A 13,425-nucleotide genomic window follows, 5' to 3' on the forward strand; every position below is an offset into this window, starting at 1 on the left:
CACCCCCAGGACTAGAGGGTTGGAAATTTCAGTCCCTCCACCCCACCCAGTCACACCCTGCAGGGAGAGGAGGAGAGGGGCTGAAGAATGAGCTCACTCGCCAGTAGCCAAGGATTTAATCAGTTGTGCCTGTGCGATGAGGCCTCTGTGGACAGGTGGAAGGTTGGGGTGCAGAGAACCTCTGAGTTGGTGACCGGGCGGAATGTGAAGAGTGAGCGCTCTTGGAGGGGGCATGGAAGCGCTGCACCCACTCCCACGTGGCTCTTCTCCGAGTCTCTGCCATCTGGCTGGTCCTGCGTCATATAAGCCGTTCTGTAACCAGCTGGTCATGCAGTAACTAACATGCTTCTCTGAGTACTGGGAGCCACTCCAGTAAATAACTCAAACCCAAGGAGGGGTCGTGGGAACCTCCCACTCACAGCTGGTCAGTCAGAAGCACAGGTGACAGCCCGGACTTGTCACAGGAGTCCGAAGCGGAGCAGTCTTATGAGATCGAACCCTTAACCGTGGATCCGATGCGATCGCTGGTGAATAACGTCAGCACAGAGTTGAATTCTGAGGCACCAGCTGGAGTCTGGAGCAAATTGCTACTAGAACGATCTCAATCGGACATCCTTTTTGAACCCATAAAAATGTCTGTAGCAATTGAATAATGTGAGTCCGAATAATGGAGGATACATTTCAAATCTGGTCTTTTTATTGTTTGCACTAGAAGTTAATAACAAATGAAATAACCTATAAGAATTATATTTGTGTTTGAGTAATTTGACTCTGCGGGACTTGGTGGAAACTAAGTCCCTGCTGAGACCTGTGACGTGTATGGTGACGCAGAAGGCCCTCGCTGCTGGGAGTGCCGAGCAAGACTTGCTGAAACGAAGAGGCAAACTTAAAAATTTGCCCCAGTTTTGAACCATCAAATGTGACTACACTTTTTAATCAAATTTCTGAGTTGTCCTTGCTTCCCAAAATGCATTCCAGGGTCGCGCCCCACGCTCTGATGAGGGAGGGCTTTTGCTCTGGTTGGGTGTCATTCCCCCCAGGCCCCCTGTCTGTCCTTGGTGCAGCCCTGGACGTGATGGGAAGCCAAAGTTTCACAGGGCCCGCTTCACTGTCTCCCTCTGCTCTTCCATCCAGCAGGGAAGGGCGAGAAGGGCCGCGGGGCCCTGTCTCGTTGTGTAGACGGGAACTCTAGGATTTGGAACCAGTGCCCTCTGGGAGGCGGGCCACCGCTGGGTCCTGGGACGTGGGGCTGCCCGGACATGCTGCTCCCCCGGCTGTGACATGGCCGGGGAGCCCTGGAGGTGCCAAGTCCGGGATCTCAAAGGTGAGGAGCACAGCAGGTCGCCTCTCACCTGCCTTTCCCTCCCTCTCCTGCTGGGCAGTTCGTGAAGTTCGCCAACATTGAGGAGGACACTCCGTCCTATCACCGCAGCTATGACTTCTTCGTGTCCCGCTTCAGCGAGATGTGCCACTCCAGCCACGACGACTCGGAAATCAAGACCAAGTGAGTGGCGGGAGGCCCGGCCTGGGCCCCCAGGTCCCCTGGTCCCTGACGCCCTCCCCTGAGCATCCCCATTCACCTCCCGCATCCTGCTCCGCCCCTCCCCCGCCCACAGCCTGCGTCCTCTTCAAACATGCTTCATAACTTACTCACTGTGTTTCGTGTCTGCTGTCTGCCCCCCCATCACCTACAATGTGAGCTCTGTGAGGGCAGGAACCGTGGTTTTGTTCTCTGATGTCTCCCGAGGGTTAGAGCAGTGGCCGGGGAGCAGCAGGGACTCAGTCGAAACTTGCTCAGTGCGTGAATGAATGAATGGATGGGTGTTTTCAGATACATATCTTGAGTTACAGAATACATTTACATGTGCATACTCAAGCACGAAAAAAAATCCTTAAGTCACAATAATACACTGATCCACACAGAAATAAAACCCTGAAGTAAAATCAAAGAACGACACGTGCTGACAGACAGGTAGCGTGGGCCCGGCGGCGTCGGACTGATGAAACACAGGTGTGATGTGGCAAGCACTGTCCTTGGAACTACAGGGTCCAGGAGGGGTAGAAGTGGGTCGCTGCTGTGCGAACTAGAGACTGTGTTTGAAAGGGGAAGGAGGGAGGGACAGGGGCTGGGCTGTGCTTTCACCAAAGCTGCGGGGGTAGCCGGAGAAGAAAGGGGGGGGGTGCGCAGCGGCCGCATGGCCAGTGTGCGCGCAGTAGGACCGCTTCTCCAGTGGCTTGTCCCAAACGCACATGATGCCTCAGCACTTCAGAGGGGCCCCGAGTTCTGTGCAACAACAGCAGGGTTGGGGAGCCCCATGCACCCCTAACAACAGCCTGCTTGCCACAGCTGACGGTCCGGATTGGAGTAACAGAGTGAATCCCTCCATCCCCTGGGTTGCTGGTTCTCAAAGCTTCCAAACCTGTGGCCTCGGAGTGACTACGGGGCCGGTCCCCAGTCTCCATTCTCCTGAACCAGTTGTGCGCCCCCTGGGCTGTGCTACCTCGGTGCACACGAGGAGGCCAGTGGGGGCCATGGGAGAAAGGAGTTCCTTGTCTCCTCTCCAGTGTTGGCCCCTGCAGTAGCCACCTCACTCGAAGTGGCTGTGAAGGGGCAGAGGGGCCCGCAGCAGGTGGGGCCTGCCCAGAAGCAGGTGTGGGGGAAGGTGCAGGGCGGTACCCAGGTGATGCTGTAACAAGTGGCGGCCTCTCAGACGATGCCAAGCTTTCAGGAGTGGGGGTGGAGGGGACACTTCTCCTGCCACCCCCCCACACATACACACTCATGCAGTCACACACTCACACACAATCATTCACATGGTCACACACACTTGTGCATCGTGCATGTACTCACACTCCTCACATACACACACAGTCCATAGTGGTAGGTGCAGAAGCAGCCACAGCCAGCACCGCATTCTGACAGTGTTGGGAGCGTGCGGCACATTGGGGGAAGCGTTGCTCAGGTTTGCTCCCGGCAACTGGGCTGTGCTCTTTGCACCCACAGCCTGGCACTTGCCGTCCATGCAAGCGGGGAAGGCCTGTGGGGGGCTGCGGTCCTGGCATGACCCCCTCCCTACCTCTCGTTGTCTTTGTCTTACAATCTCCTGCAGCCTCTTTCCCCAGAGGCCCGCCTTTCATTCACAGCCTTTGCAGAGCCCAGAGTCCCTTTCCAAGAACCACCCTTGGGTCCCTTAAATAGGTGTGTGTGTGTGTGTGTGTGTGTGTGTGTGTGTGTCTGTGTGCCATTGTCCCCTGGGGCTCAGAGACATTGGGCCACTTGCACTGAGCCCCGACAAGGAGAAGTGAGGGGCTTCCTGTCCCCCAGGTCTGGTCTTTAGGAATCGACTCCGAAAGGGTGAGCCAGCTCTGGGTGTCGTGGAGTGAACTGCGTACACGTGTGGAAGGAACTCTGGGGGGGGCTGAAGGCAAGAAGAAAACTTAACTCACAGCCACGATGAGGAAGCCCCGGGAAGACCATGTTCCACCCACTGGGCCTGCTTTCTTGCCAGCCAGGCTACCTGGGGTGGCACAGGAGTCGGCGGGTTTGGGATCTATTCTGTAGTACGTCAGGTAGCACCGCTGACCCAGAGCCCAGGACGGTTAGTGGAGTACTGTTCAGTTACTTCCTTCCCCGGCCTGGGCAGCCTCTGGCTCAGGGTCTTGACTAGAGGGTCAGCATCAGAGCGGCTGAGGGTTCCCTGGGGAGTCCTTGTTCACTGTCAGCAGCCCGGACCCGTCCTGGGCCAAGGTCCCCGTTGCTGTCAGGCCCTCTCACCACCCAGGCACGGCCACTAGGTAAGGACCGGGGAGCACCCTTCTAACCGCACTTCAAACTGAAGTTGAAGATGCAGACGGCAACTGCATATTTAGGAAAACTGCTCAGCTCCACTAATCATCAAACAGATCCAAGCTGAAGTAGCTGCAAGATGAGAGGAATTTTCTGAGCCATAAAATTAGAGCAGATGCCGAAATGAGATCCCAGAGCCGACTCACAGCAGCGAGGCTGGCACGGGCCCACTGCGCACGCGCCGGCGCTGGGAGAGGAATTTGGCAGCGCCAAGAGGCCTCCGTTCCTCAGCTTCGACTCAGTGATTCCACTCGTGGCAATGATCTGAAATGTCGTAAAGCCTTTTATTCAGTGAGGTTCCTCGCAGTGCTGTTACAGCAACAAATGTAGAAACAACTTACATGACCAATAGGGGACCCGTTCAGAAAGTTCTTACGACACTACTTCACGCCTGCTGTGAAGAGTTAATGATACAGAAAAATGTGTACGATAAAATGTTATGGGGGAAAATACATATTGTATATGTCGTAGCTTCTCAATCCTGTTGTACATTACGTGTAGAGGGAAGGAAAGACACCGAAGGCCAGTAATGGTTATCGCTGAGTCGTTACGGTCGCGGTAAATCTTCTTTACATTTTTCTATAATTTGCTTGTGTTACTTTATAATTAGAAAAAGCAGTTTGATTTTCTTTTAAAAAAAGGAACTTAAAGCTGAAATAAAAGGCCAGTAAAGAGGGACCCCTCTGCAGAGCCGCGCTGACCCTCAGCAAGCACAGTGGGGACCAGGGGTGTGTGTGAAAGGGCCTCCGCTGTGCTGTGACTCAGTTTCCCCTATGGTTTCTCAGCCAGCTTGGCCCCAGTCTAAACCCTTTCGTGCCAGGAGAGCCTGGGAGCCCTGTGCCTCCCACTCCAGCCCCCACCCGAGTATGTCTCGCTCACCCTGGATCGGCCTCATTGCTGTGAGCTCCTGTGTCTTGGGCTCCAGCTGGAACAAACCCAGTTGAGCACTAAAGAGGGGGAACCTTAGGGGTGAAGCCTGGGTGGTACCCGGGCAAAGGCAGCCAGAAAACATGGTCTCCCGGGCTTGTGCCCACCAGCACAGGAAGCCGGCCAGGCAGAAGCCCGAGCTGCAGGAAGAGTGGAAGGTGGGCCCCACTCTGCCTTCGACGGGTGGATGCATCCCTCACCCCCGCACTTGCCACAGAAGCCAGACCTCCTGGAGTAGGAGGGCTTCCCGGCCTCACCTCACCCTCTCCTCGCAGAATCCGAATGTCGGGCATCAAAGGGCTGCAAGGGGTGGTGAGGAAGACAGTGAACGACGAACTGCAGGCCAACATCTGGGACCCTCAGCACATGGACAAGATCGTCCCGTCGCTGCTCTTCAACCTGCAGCACGTGGAGGAGGCGGAGAGGTAGGCCGGCCAGGGCGGGATCTGGGCCACAGTCGCACAGCCCCGCAAACTGCCTGCTAGCACCTAGCTGTGAGGCCAAGGGTCTTGGCTTCGGGGGGCTAGTCTGCAAAGACTCCAGGGTCGGCTTTCTGCCCACCTGCTGTACCCGTTAAGGTCTGAGTGCATGAAGGAAGGACCGCAATGGTGTGGCTCCGCGGGGGTGAGTGTGCTGGTGAGAGCAAAGAACCATGTCCCGAGGTGACCACTGTCTCTCTGGAAGCAGCAGGCCAAGGCGGTTTTAAAATGCCTTGCATGGATGGCTCCAGTGACTGAGGACTATGCTTCCCTGACCTCCCCTCCCTCCTCGTTTCCTAAAACGTGCCCTCCAGCAGCCCTGCAACACAAATTGCAGGCATTGGGTTTTAATTCGGAAGCCCCCAGACCGGGAATGCAACCTGTCCCCACCCCCTGTTCTTCCCCTCTGTGAAATGGGACGGAGGGAAGTGTTCACCACCCCTTGCATCTTGGCTGGATTAGGTCCCTCACTTTCTGCTACGGAGGCAGGGAGAGTACGTGTGTCCTCTGGTGGCTGTTTCTGGAATTGCACCTCACTGACAAGATTGCCCTGTGGTCTCAGGGCCCTGAGTCTTAGGGATCCTTCTGACCAGATCTGAGCCCACCTCCTGTGACTCAGGTACCACCAAGTCACACCTGGGCCAACCGCTGTGCCTCTTTCCTTTCCCATTTCCCTCTCCCTTCTCCTGTCTCCCACTTTATTTTGCTTTCTGCTATCCTGCACCTCTCTTTTCTCACCACATCTCTTTTTGTCCTTCCAAAGTCCCCCCGGAGCCTGGAGACACTCGTGACCAGTGACTCACTGGGCGTGTGGTGCTCAGGGGGTCTGTCTTCCTGAAAGAGGGACATCAGGCCCATCCTTCAGGATTTCCAAGAAAACTTTATCCCTTTGCCCACCATCTTCCTCCACTCTGGGCCTCTGTACCCCGTTTAACTTCTGACGGGCGCACCGTTGCCCCTGTGACCTGCATCAGACCCCTGCTCGTCCTGCGGTCACCGTTTGCACGCCTGCAGCATGGAGACCCAGGCTGCAGCATGGAGACCCAGGTGCGCACAAAGCCTGCTCCCCACCTCGCTTTGCACCCCTCACCCCCGGGGCTGTGTGTCCCCACAGCCGCTCGCCCTCACCCCTCCAAGCCCCTGAGAAGGAAAAGGAGAACCCAGCGGAGCTGGCTGAGAGGTGCCTTCGGGAACTGCTGGGCCGGGCCGCCTTCGGCAACATCAAGAACGCCATCAAACCTGTTCTCATGTGAGTCCCTCCCCACCCCTCCCCCAAGGGAATGGTTTCCATCTGGCATCCACCTGCTGACTGGTGGGGAGGGAAGGAGGTGTTCCTGTTGTGGTGCTGTGTCCTTCTCTGTGCCTGTGTCCCCTGCACTGGGACAACAAAATCCACCACACAGTGGCCAAGTGCAGTTTGAGGCAGAGGAGTTGGTAGGAGGGCCCCCAAAGCTGAAGGAAGGAACCTGGTTCACTCCTAAATCCACAGCTGCAGCGCCTGCTCCTTGACCTCCTTCCAGCTCTGAGGCTGGGACTGGCCTGGGACTGGCCTCCCGCTCCCTTGCTCCCACTTACCTGGAGCTGTGTGAGCGCCAGGTCCCCTCTGCCCCCAGGCTCTCTCTCCTTCCTCACATCACTGCGTTTCACAGCCATTCCCCCATATTGTCTCCCTCACAGCCATCTGGACAACCACTCTCTGTGGGAACCCAAGGTGTTCGCCATCCGTTGCTTTAAAATCATCATGTATTCAATTCAGGTACGGCAGCTCCCCTGGTCCCACGTGTCCCCTGGCCAAGGGCACCTCTAGGAGCAGGGCAGGGCCCTTACAGACAAAGCCAGCTTTCTAAGGCCAGTTCAGTCTTATTTTCAACCCATCACAGACCAACAAAGTCCAGTTTTAAAGGATGCATAGAAAAATTAGACAAGAAGTCCGTGCAGAGTACAGCCCACTGACCGGGCTTGGCCACAGCGGCGGTGTTGAGTTGCTTACTCGGCACTCGCTCTCCGTGGCTGCGCTTAGCTCTGCGTACAAATAGGGCATCAGACCTCAGATTGTCACCAGACCACGGCCACACTTGGAGCAGCACTAGACTAAACCGTGCAGCCTCTCGTGGCCCTTAAATAAGACCTGGGAAAATGAAAAGGAAGGTGATATCTTCCAATTGATTTTTGCCCCCTTGGGGGTGGAAGAGCCCAGGAAAATGGTGGAGATCCAGGTCGTTGCTGGGATTGGCCTCTGTTCTTCGTTGGGCCAAGGGGGGAGGGGCTCAGGAAAAGGAATCGGGGCCGCCTCACTTTTGCCCAGCCCTGCCTGTGGGCCCTGTCCAGGGCTGCCCGGCCCGAGGCCACGTGGGGGTGGCTGTCTGGGGCCAGCACGTCTTCCTCCCCCCAGCCGCAGCACTCCCACCTGGTTATCCAGCAGCTCCTGAGCCACCTGGACGCCAACAGCCGCAGCGCGGCCACCGTGCGGGCGGGCATCGTGGAGGTCCTGTCGGAGGCCGCCGTCATCGCAGCCACCGGCTCCGTGGGTAAGGTGCCCGGGAAAGGAGTGGGGCTGGGAACCCTGCAAGGACAAGGAGCTGCCCCTGGTGGGAGGTGCCTCCCCTCCCGGAAGAGGGCAAGGCACCTGCGGGAGGTGTCAGAGCCGGCTTTCCCGGGTTGAAGAGGTCAGCGGGAAGGTGAGGGCAGAGAAAACCCCTGGCTGGAAGTGCAGGGCAGGGACGAATGAACAAGGGAAGAATGAACGAGGGGTGCCAGCCCTGAACTCTGGGTTTCCCGCCACGCTGCACTCAGGGCCCACGGTGCTGGAGATGTTCAACACTCTGCTGAGGCAGCTGCGGCTCAGCATCGACTACGCCCTGACCGGGAGCTACGACGGGGCCATCAGCCTGGGCACCAAGATCATCAAGGAGCACGAAGAGTGCATGTTCCAGGAGGCTGTCATCAAGACCATAGGTGCTGGCCCCGGGGTGGGGCGTGGCCTGGAAAGGGCCCCCATGAGGACTTCAGTCCAGGCCATTGTAAAGTTGTCCTCTGTTCATCGCTCACCAACATGGCGTGGGGTGGAGTCAGTCCCTGGTGTGCGCAGCTCCCAGACCCCCCAGGTCAGGCATGAGTGAGAGCCCAGACCACCTTCATGGGCTTCTCCGCCTGGACTGCAGATCACAGGCTCAGAGAGGCGAACCCTTCCGTTTGGCCTGCGTGTTGCCTCCAGGTTGGAGAGGTTGGAGGGCGGTGGGGAGTGAGGAGAACAAATGGGAGGGAAGAAGGAATGGAGGAAGCCGTGAGAAATGAGTACACGTGTGGGTGTGGAGGAAAACTATAAAGCCGCCTCACAGGTGAGGGTCATCACTTCCAGGGCCTTCCTGAGAAGTAGGCCGGGCAGACCTGATCCCTGGTCGGAGATGAAGCCACTGAGATCCACAGAGGTGTGACTCACCCAAGGGCACCCCACAGAGCAGCCAGTGACCGTGCCTGGGTGGGCACCTTGGGCTGCTGCCCGGGTCCCAGCGTCCAGGTTCTCCATCCCGGAGACCCACGCCTCAGTCTCAGGAGTAACACGCGGAGGAACTGGAGCCTGGACCAGTCCCTCGCGGAGGAACTGGAGCCTGGACCAGTCCCTCGGAGTCTTTTCTCCTCGGGGTGTCGATTGTCATCCCCCCGCCCACAAAGAAGCAGCCCACACTCCCCGCGGTAGCTGGCTCAGCTGAAAGCCTGACCCGGGAGACCTCGGCAGCTGTGGCCTCGCCTGAGCCAACCCTCTCCACTGTCCTCTCCGCAGGCTCCTTCGCCAGCACGTTGCCCACGTACCAGCGCTCGGAGGTGATCCTCTTCATCATGAGCAAGGTCCCGCTGCCCTCCCTGCACCACCCCGTGGAGGCGGGCAGGACCGGGTAAGTCTGCCAGGCCTGCCTCCCGCTCCCTCCTCTGCCGGCCGGCCTAGCTGCCCTTGCCCGCGTTTTCCACTCTCGCCTTCCTGGTTCTGCCCCCACTTTTCTCTTCCTCTGCTCCTGGGTCCCACAGCAATTATGTGGGCTCCCCTCCAGTCACTACCTCCCTCCTTGGGGGGACCCATTAATTCCCTGGCCTGCTTCCTGGCACTGTCCTGGGTAGCCCAACAAGATAAGCCTCGTGGAGATCTAATCATGAGGGAGAACTGTGCAGGCAAGTGTGGGGTGTCCGCCCGAATCACCATCCTGGTGAGCACATGTGTCTCTGGTCTGCAGGGAGAACCGGAACCGGCTGACCCAGATTATGCTGCTGAAATCCCTCCTTCAGGTGAGCCCCTCCTGTCCCTTCCCTGCTCTGCCCCTGCGAGAGCAAGCTCCTCCCAAGGCCTAGGGACGTTGCCAGTTTCTAACCTTCGCAAAGGCTCCTTATCAGCTACTGACAGCCTTGTCATCTCTGCTCCGGGACAGAATCTACTGGCTCCCACCCCTGGCCCCTCCAAGGACCTGCCCAGACCCTTCCCCGCTCTGTTTCTCTCAACTGTAAGCTTTCCCTTCACTGGGGTTTTATATCCCTCTTTTTACCGTGTTTGGCTGTGTATAATGTGCACCCGCCTTTTGGGGCGCATTCAGCACGGGATTATTATAGCTGCAGTACATAACCATCATACCCAGGTACAATGCGCACCCTCACTCTTCCCTCAAACATTTGGGCAAAAAGTGTACATAAATGTGCACTGTTTTATAAATGGGGAAATACGGGCACATCTTTGCAGCCGTCACTGGAGTCTAGATGCATTGTTCTCAGGTGTCATCCCTATGGCCACCTTGCTAAACCGCAGACTCTGAGCTGCCAGCCTGCATGGGGTCCTGACTCTGAGTCTGTGACGAGCTCCCCAGCTACTCACGCACAGCCTGGCATAGACTCTGGACAACCCCCATCCCGCCTCACCTATCCTAAATACAACCACAAGAACTTTCTAGAAATGCTGTTCCCCACATGTTGCTCCTTGTTAGAGAATAGGTCTCAGTTTCCGGTGACACAGCCAGATCTCAGGCAGGACACCTGGGAGACACCGCAGGCTCGGTTCCAGAGCCCACAGGAAAGTGGGTATTGCAGGAAAGCGAGTCGCACGAGTTTTTCAGATTCCTGGTGCATATGAAAGCTATGTTTACACTATGCATACCGCAGTCTGTTAAGTATGCAGTTGCATTATGTCTAAAACCCAACGTTCATACCTGATTTAAAAAACACTTTATTGCACCCTGATTGGTGTGACTCAGTGGGTTGGGCATCGACCCGCAAAGTCAAAGGTCACCAGTTTGATTCCCAGTGAGGGCGCATGCCTGGTTGTGAGTTCAGTCCCTATTTGGGGCACGTTCAAGAGGCAACTGACTGATGTTTCTCTCACACAAGGATGTTTCTCTCCCTCGCTTTCTTCTTCCCTTCCCCTCTCTCATTAATCAGTTAATTAATTACTTTATTGCTAAAAATGCTAATCATTACCCGAGCCTTCGGCAAGTTGTGATCTTTGTGCTGGTGGAGGGTCTTACCCTCCACCTGTAAAACAGTGAGGTGTCTGTGAAGTGCAGGGGGGAGCACAGTGGAATGAAGTGTGCCTGTCCTCTCAGACGGACGTCGGGAGGTCTCCAGTCCCCCTTCCCTCCCCAGGCCCCCATCACATCCTTCCGCCTTCTCTGTTCCAGCCCAGGCGCTCTGCGCAGCCCCCTCCTCCCTCCCACTCGTGTGTCTCCCCTCCCCTCTCCCAGCCCACGCCTTTTATGTCACTATTCTCATAAAGCTTTTCATGCCAATGCTGCCCACATCTGGTGGCCTCCTCCACCTGGGTACCCCTGCCAACTCTTTACTGAGTTTGCCCTCATTGATTTGTACTCGGCATCTTATTGAGGTGGTAGTTTGGGGCGCACTCTGATCCGTCCCCCTTCAGGGAACCCAGAGGTTTACTGTTGATGGCGCTGGGTTTTGCCCGGCCCTCCAGGGCCTGCTGAATCATCAAAGGCTTTGTTTTATAGTATGTGGGCTAAACAGTAAATATGTTTTGCTGCTTTTGACTGCTTTGACATCACAAAGGAAGTGTCTGTGCCAGCCAGCTTTACCCGGAGACCCCCCTGGGGGACACGCTAGGAGAGATGTAGTCAAATGCCGTGTGCGCTCTTGGCTGCTGCCGTGTGCCTGGGTTCTCATTCCTCAGCCCGGCTATAGGTTCTTCCATGGTCTCTCCATTTCTCTGGGACTATCCCCACTCTTAGCCAAGTATTGTATTTACAGTGAGTCTTTATCAGCTGTGCTCTGATGGCCCAGAATGTAAATTCAGAGGCTTCCCGGCTCCTGCTCCCCTCCAGCACTCATTCCCTGCTTGCTTTTAGCCATATAATGCTCCTGCGCACTCTCTCCATCCAACCACATGTCTACCGTGCTTAGCTGAGGTTGTCTAGGTAGACACTGGCATGTTCAGAAAAGCTACCTAAGGCATCCAGGGCCCAGGCCTGGGGTGGGTCTGGACTAGGGAGTCTGGACTGGGAGATGCCAGAGACGATGGCTGCTTCAGACCCAACCTCAGTGGGCTGCTGAGAGGGCCAGCATTCCGAGCACAGCCGTGCTGGGCTCCCTTGCAGGTGTCCACAGGTTTCCAGTGCAACAACATGATGTCAGCTCTGCCCAGCAACTTCCTGGACCGCCTCCTGTCCACCGCACTCATGGATGACGCAGAGATCCGTCTCTTCGTTCTAGAGATTCTCATCAGTTTCATTGATCGCCATGGAAACCGCCACAAGTTCTCGTCCATCAGGTGAACTTGAGGTTTCCTTCCCTGTTGATGTGTGTTGGGAGAAGACTCCCGACAGGGCCACACGTGCAGACAGGAGCACAATTCAGAGATTCAGTGAGGCCGACCGGAGAACCAGTCACAGACGTGGACCTGGGGTCCCATGAGGGGAGGTGCTTACCTGGGGGAGAAGCAGGTGGATGGGAGATTTGGGTGATAAAGACCACGTTCTAAAGGGAGTTTTCAGGTGAGGATGAAGAGAAGAATCTCAAACAACTTTTAAGAAAAAGGGACAGGAACTAGAGAACGTGGGAGAAAGTAGAGAGCGGGCTAGGAGCTAGGGCTGGAGGAGCACCAGTAGGCTTTGGGACAACTAATGACATCGGGACAAAGCCCGGTGACACCACATGAGCTCTGAGTGGCTTCACACTAAGGTAGCTTCTCTGTCCCCTTCCAGTACCCTGAGTGACATCTCTGTCCTGAAGCTGAAAGTGGACAAGTGCTCCCGACAGGACACTGTCTTCATGAAGAAGGTTAGTGAATGTGACCTCAAGATGCAGAGAGCCCTGGGCCAGCCAGTCCCCGTTGGCCCTGACCTGGTGCCCATGTCAGTGCTGACCTCTGCCCCAGAGCTGATCTCCTCCCACTTTGACTGCACATCAGCAGTATGACCAGCCGACCCACGTGGGTGTCAAGCCCCAGGGTCATATTCATCATCACCAAGGCCAAGTGAGGACCAGTGACTGTGTTCTGAACTATTTGGGCAGCAGTTTTTGCTGCTGGTTCGACTGGTCCCAGCTTCCCCTGGATGTGCACCCCTGCCCGTGTTCACACCCCCTGGCGTCGGCTTGAAAAACAGCCTCTCCCTGGGGGCAGAAGTGGGGTACACAGGCCTTCCCACGCCTGCTGATCGATTTTTCTGTCCTCCTCACCCCTGCTGCCCCACCCATGGCCTTGCTGCACCCGTCTTGCACCTCCAGCACTCCCAGCAGCTCTATAGGCACATCTACCTGAGCTGTAAGGAGGAGACGAACCTGCAGAAGCACTACGAGGCGCTCTACAGCTTGCTGGCACTCATCAGCACCGAGCTGGCCAACGAGGAGGTGGTGGTGGACCTCATCCGCCTGGTGCTGGCCGTCCAGGTCAGGACGTGCGGCTGGGGTCAGGGGAGAGGACCAATCAGAGTGCTGAGTAGCAACTGCTTAACGCGTGTTTGGGAGCCCAGGAAAATAGTGCCTTCAGTTGGCCATTCCTCCACAAAGACCACAAACCGTGAAGAATGCTTCAGTCATGGCTTTAGCCCATTCTCAGGCTAATGGAGACCCAGGGGAGAGGGTCATTCAAACATACCCCTCAGCCCCTAGTAGTTAAAGTCTCCTGCAGGGTCTGAATGGGACTCCAAGGGTTGCCAAGAGGGTGCTTGCAAGCCCCAGGTGACT

The 13,425-nt window shown here is 56.6% G+C and overlaps 1 protein-coding gene across 3 annotated transcripts in view; it reads left to right on the forward strand.

Annotated features, from left to right (window-relative positions):
• EFR3B (EFR3 homolog B) overlaps window positions 1-13,425 on the forward strand; it is a 71,357-nt gene that overhangs the window by 49,530 nt on the left and 8,402 nt on the right. The window contains exons 5-15 of one of the 3 annotated variants that reach the window (XM_037146784.2): window positions 1,383-1,504; window positions 5,050-5,199; window positions 6,368-6,502; window positions 6,931-7,009; window positions 7,646-7,781; window positions 8,047-8,208; window positions 9,035-9,146; window positions 9,480-9,531; window positions 11,838-12,010; window positions 12,444-12,519; window positions 12,967-13,128. In XM_037146784.2, the coding sequence (XP_037002679.1) occupies window positions 1,383-1,504; window positions 5,050-5,199; window positions 6,368-6,502; window positions 6,931-7,009; window positions 7,646-7,781; window positions 8,047-8,208; window positions 9,035-9,146; window positions 9,480-9,531; window positions 11,838-12,010; window positions 12,444-12,519; window positions 12,967-13,128 (1,359 nt within the window). The remainder of the gene's footprint in view (window positions 1-1,382; window positions 1,505-5,049; window positions 5,200-6,367; window positions 6,503-6,930; window positions 7,010-7,645; window positions 7,782-8,046; window positions 8,209-9,034; window positions 9,147-9,479; window positions 9,532-11,837; window positions 12,011-12,443; window positions 12,520-12,966; window positions 13,129-13,425) is intronic. The other 2 variants (XM_037146785.2, XM_037146786.2) reach the window with 2 other exon arrangements.

This window comes from Artibeus jamaicensis, unplaced genomic scaffold (genome assembly GCF_021234435.1).
Source record: "Artibeus jamaicensis isolate MK-2021 breed Jamaican fruit bat unplaced genomic scaffold, CSHL_Jam_final contig_465, whole genome shotgun sequence".
Lineage (NCBI taxonomy): Eukaryota > Metazoa > Chordata > Mammalia > Chiroptera > Phyllostomidae > Artibeus > Artibeus jamaicensis.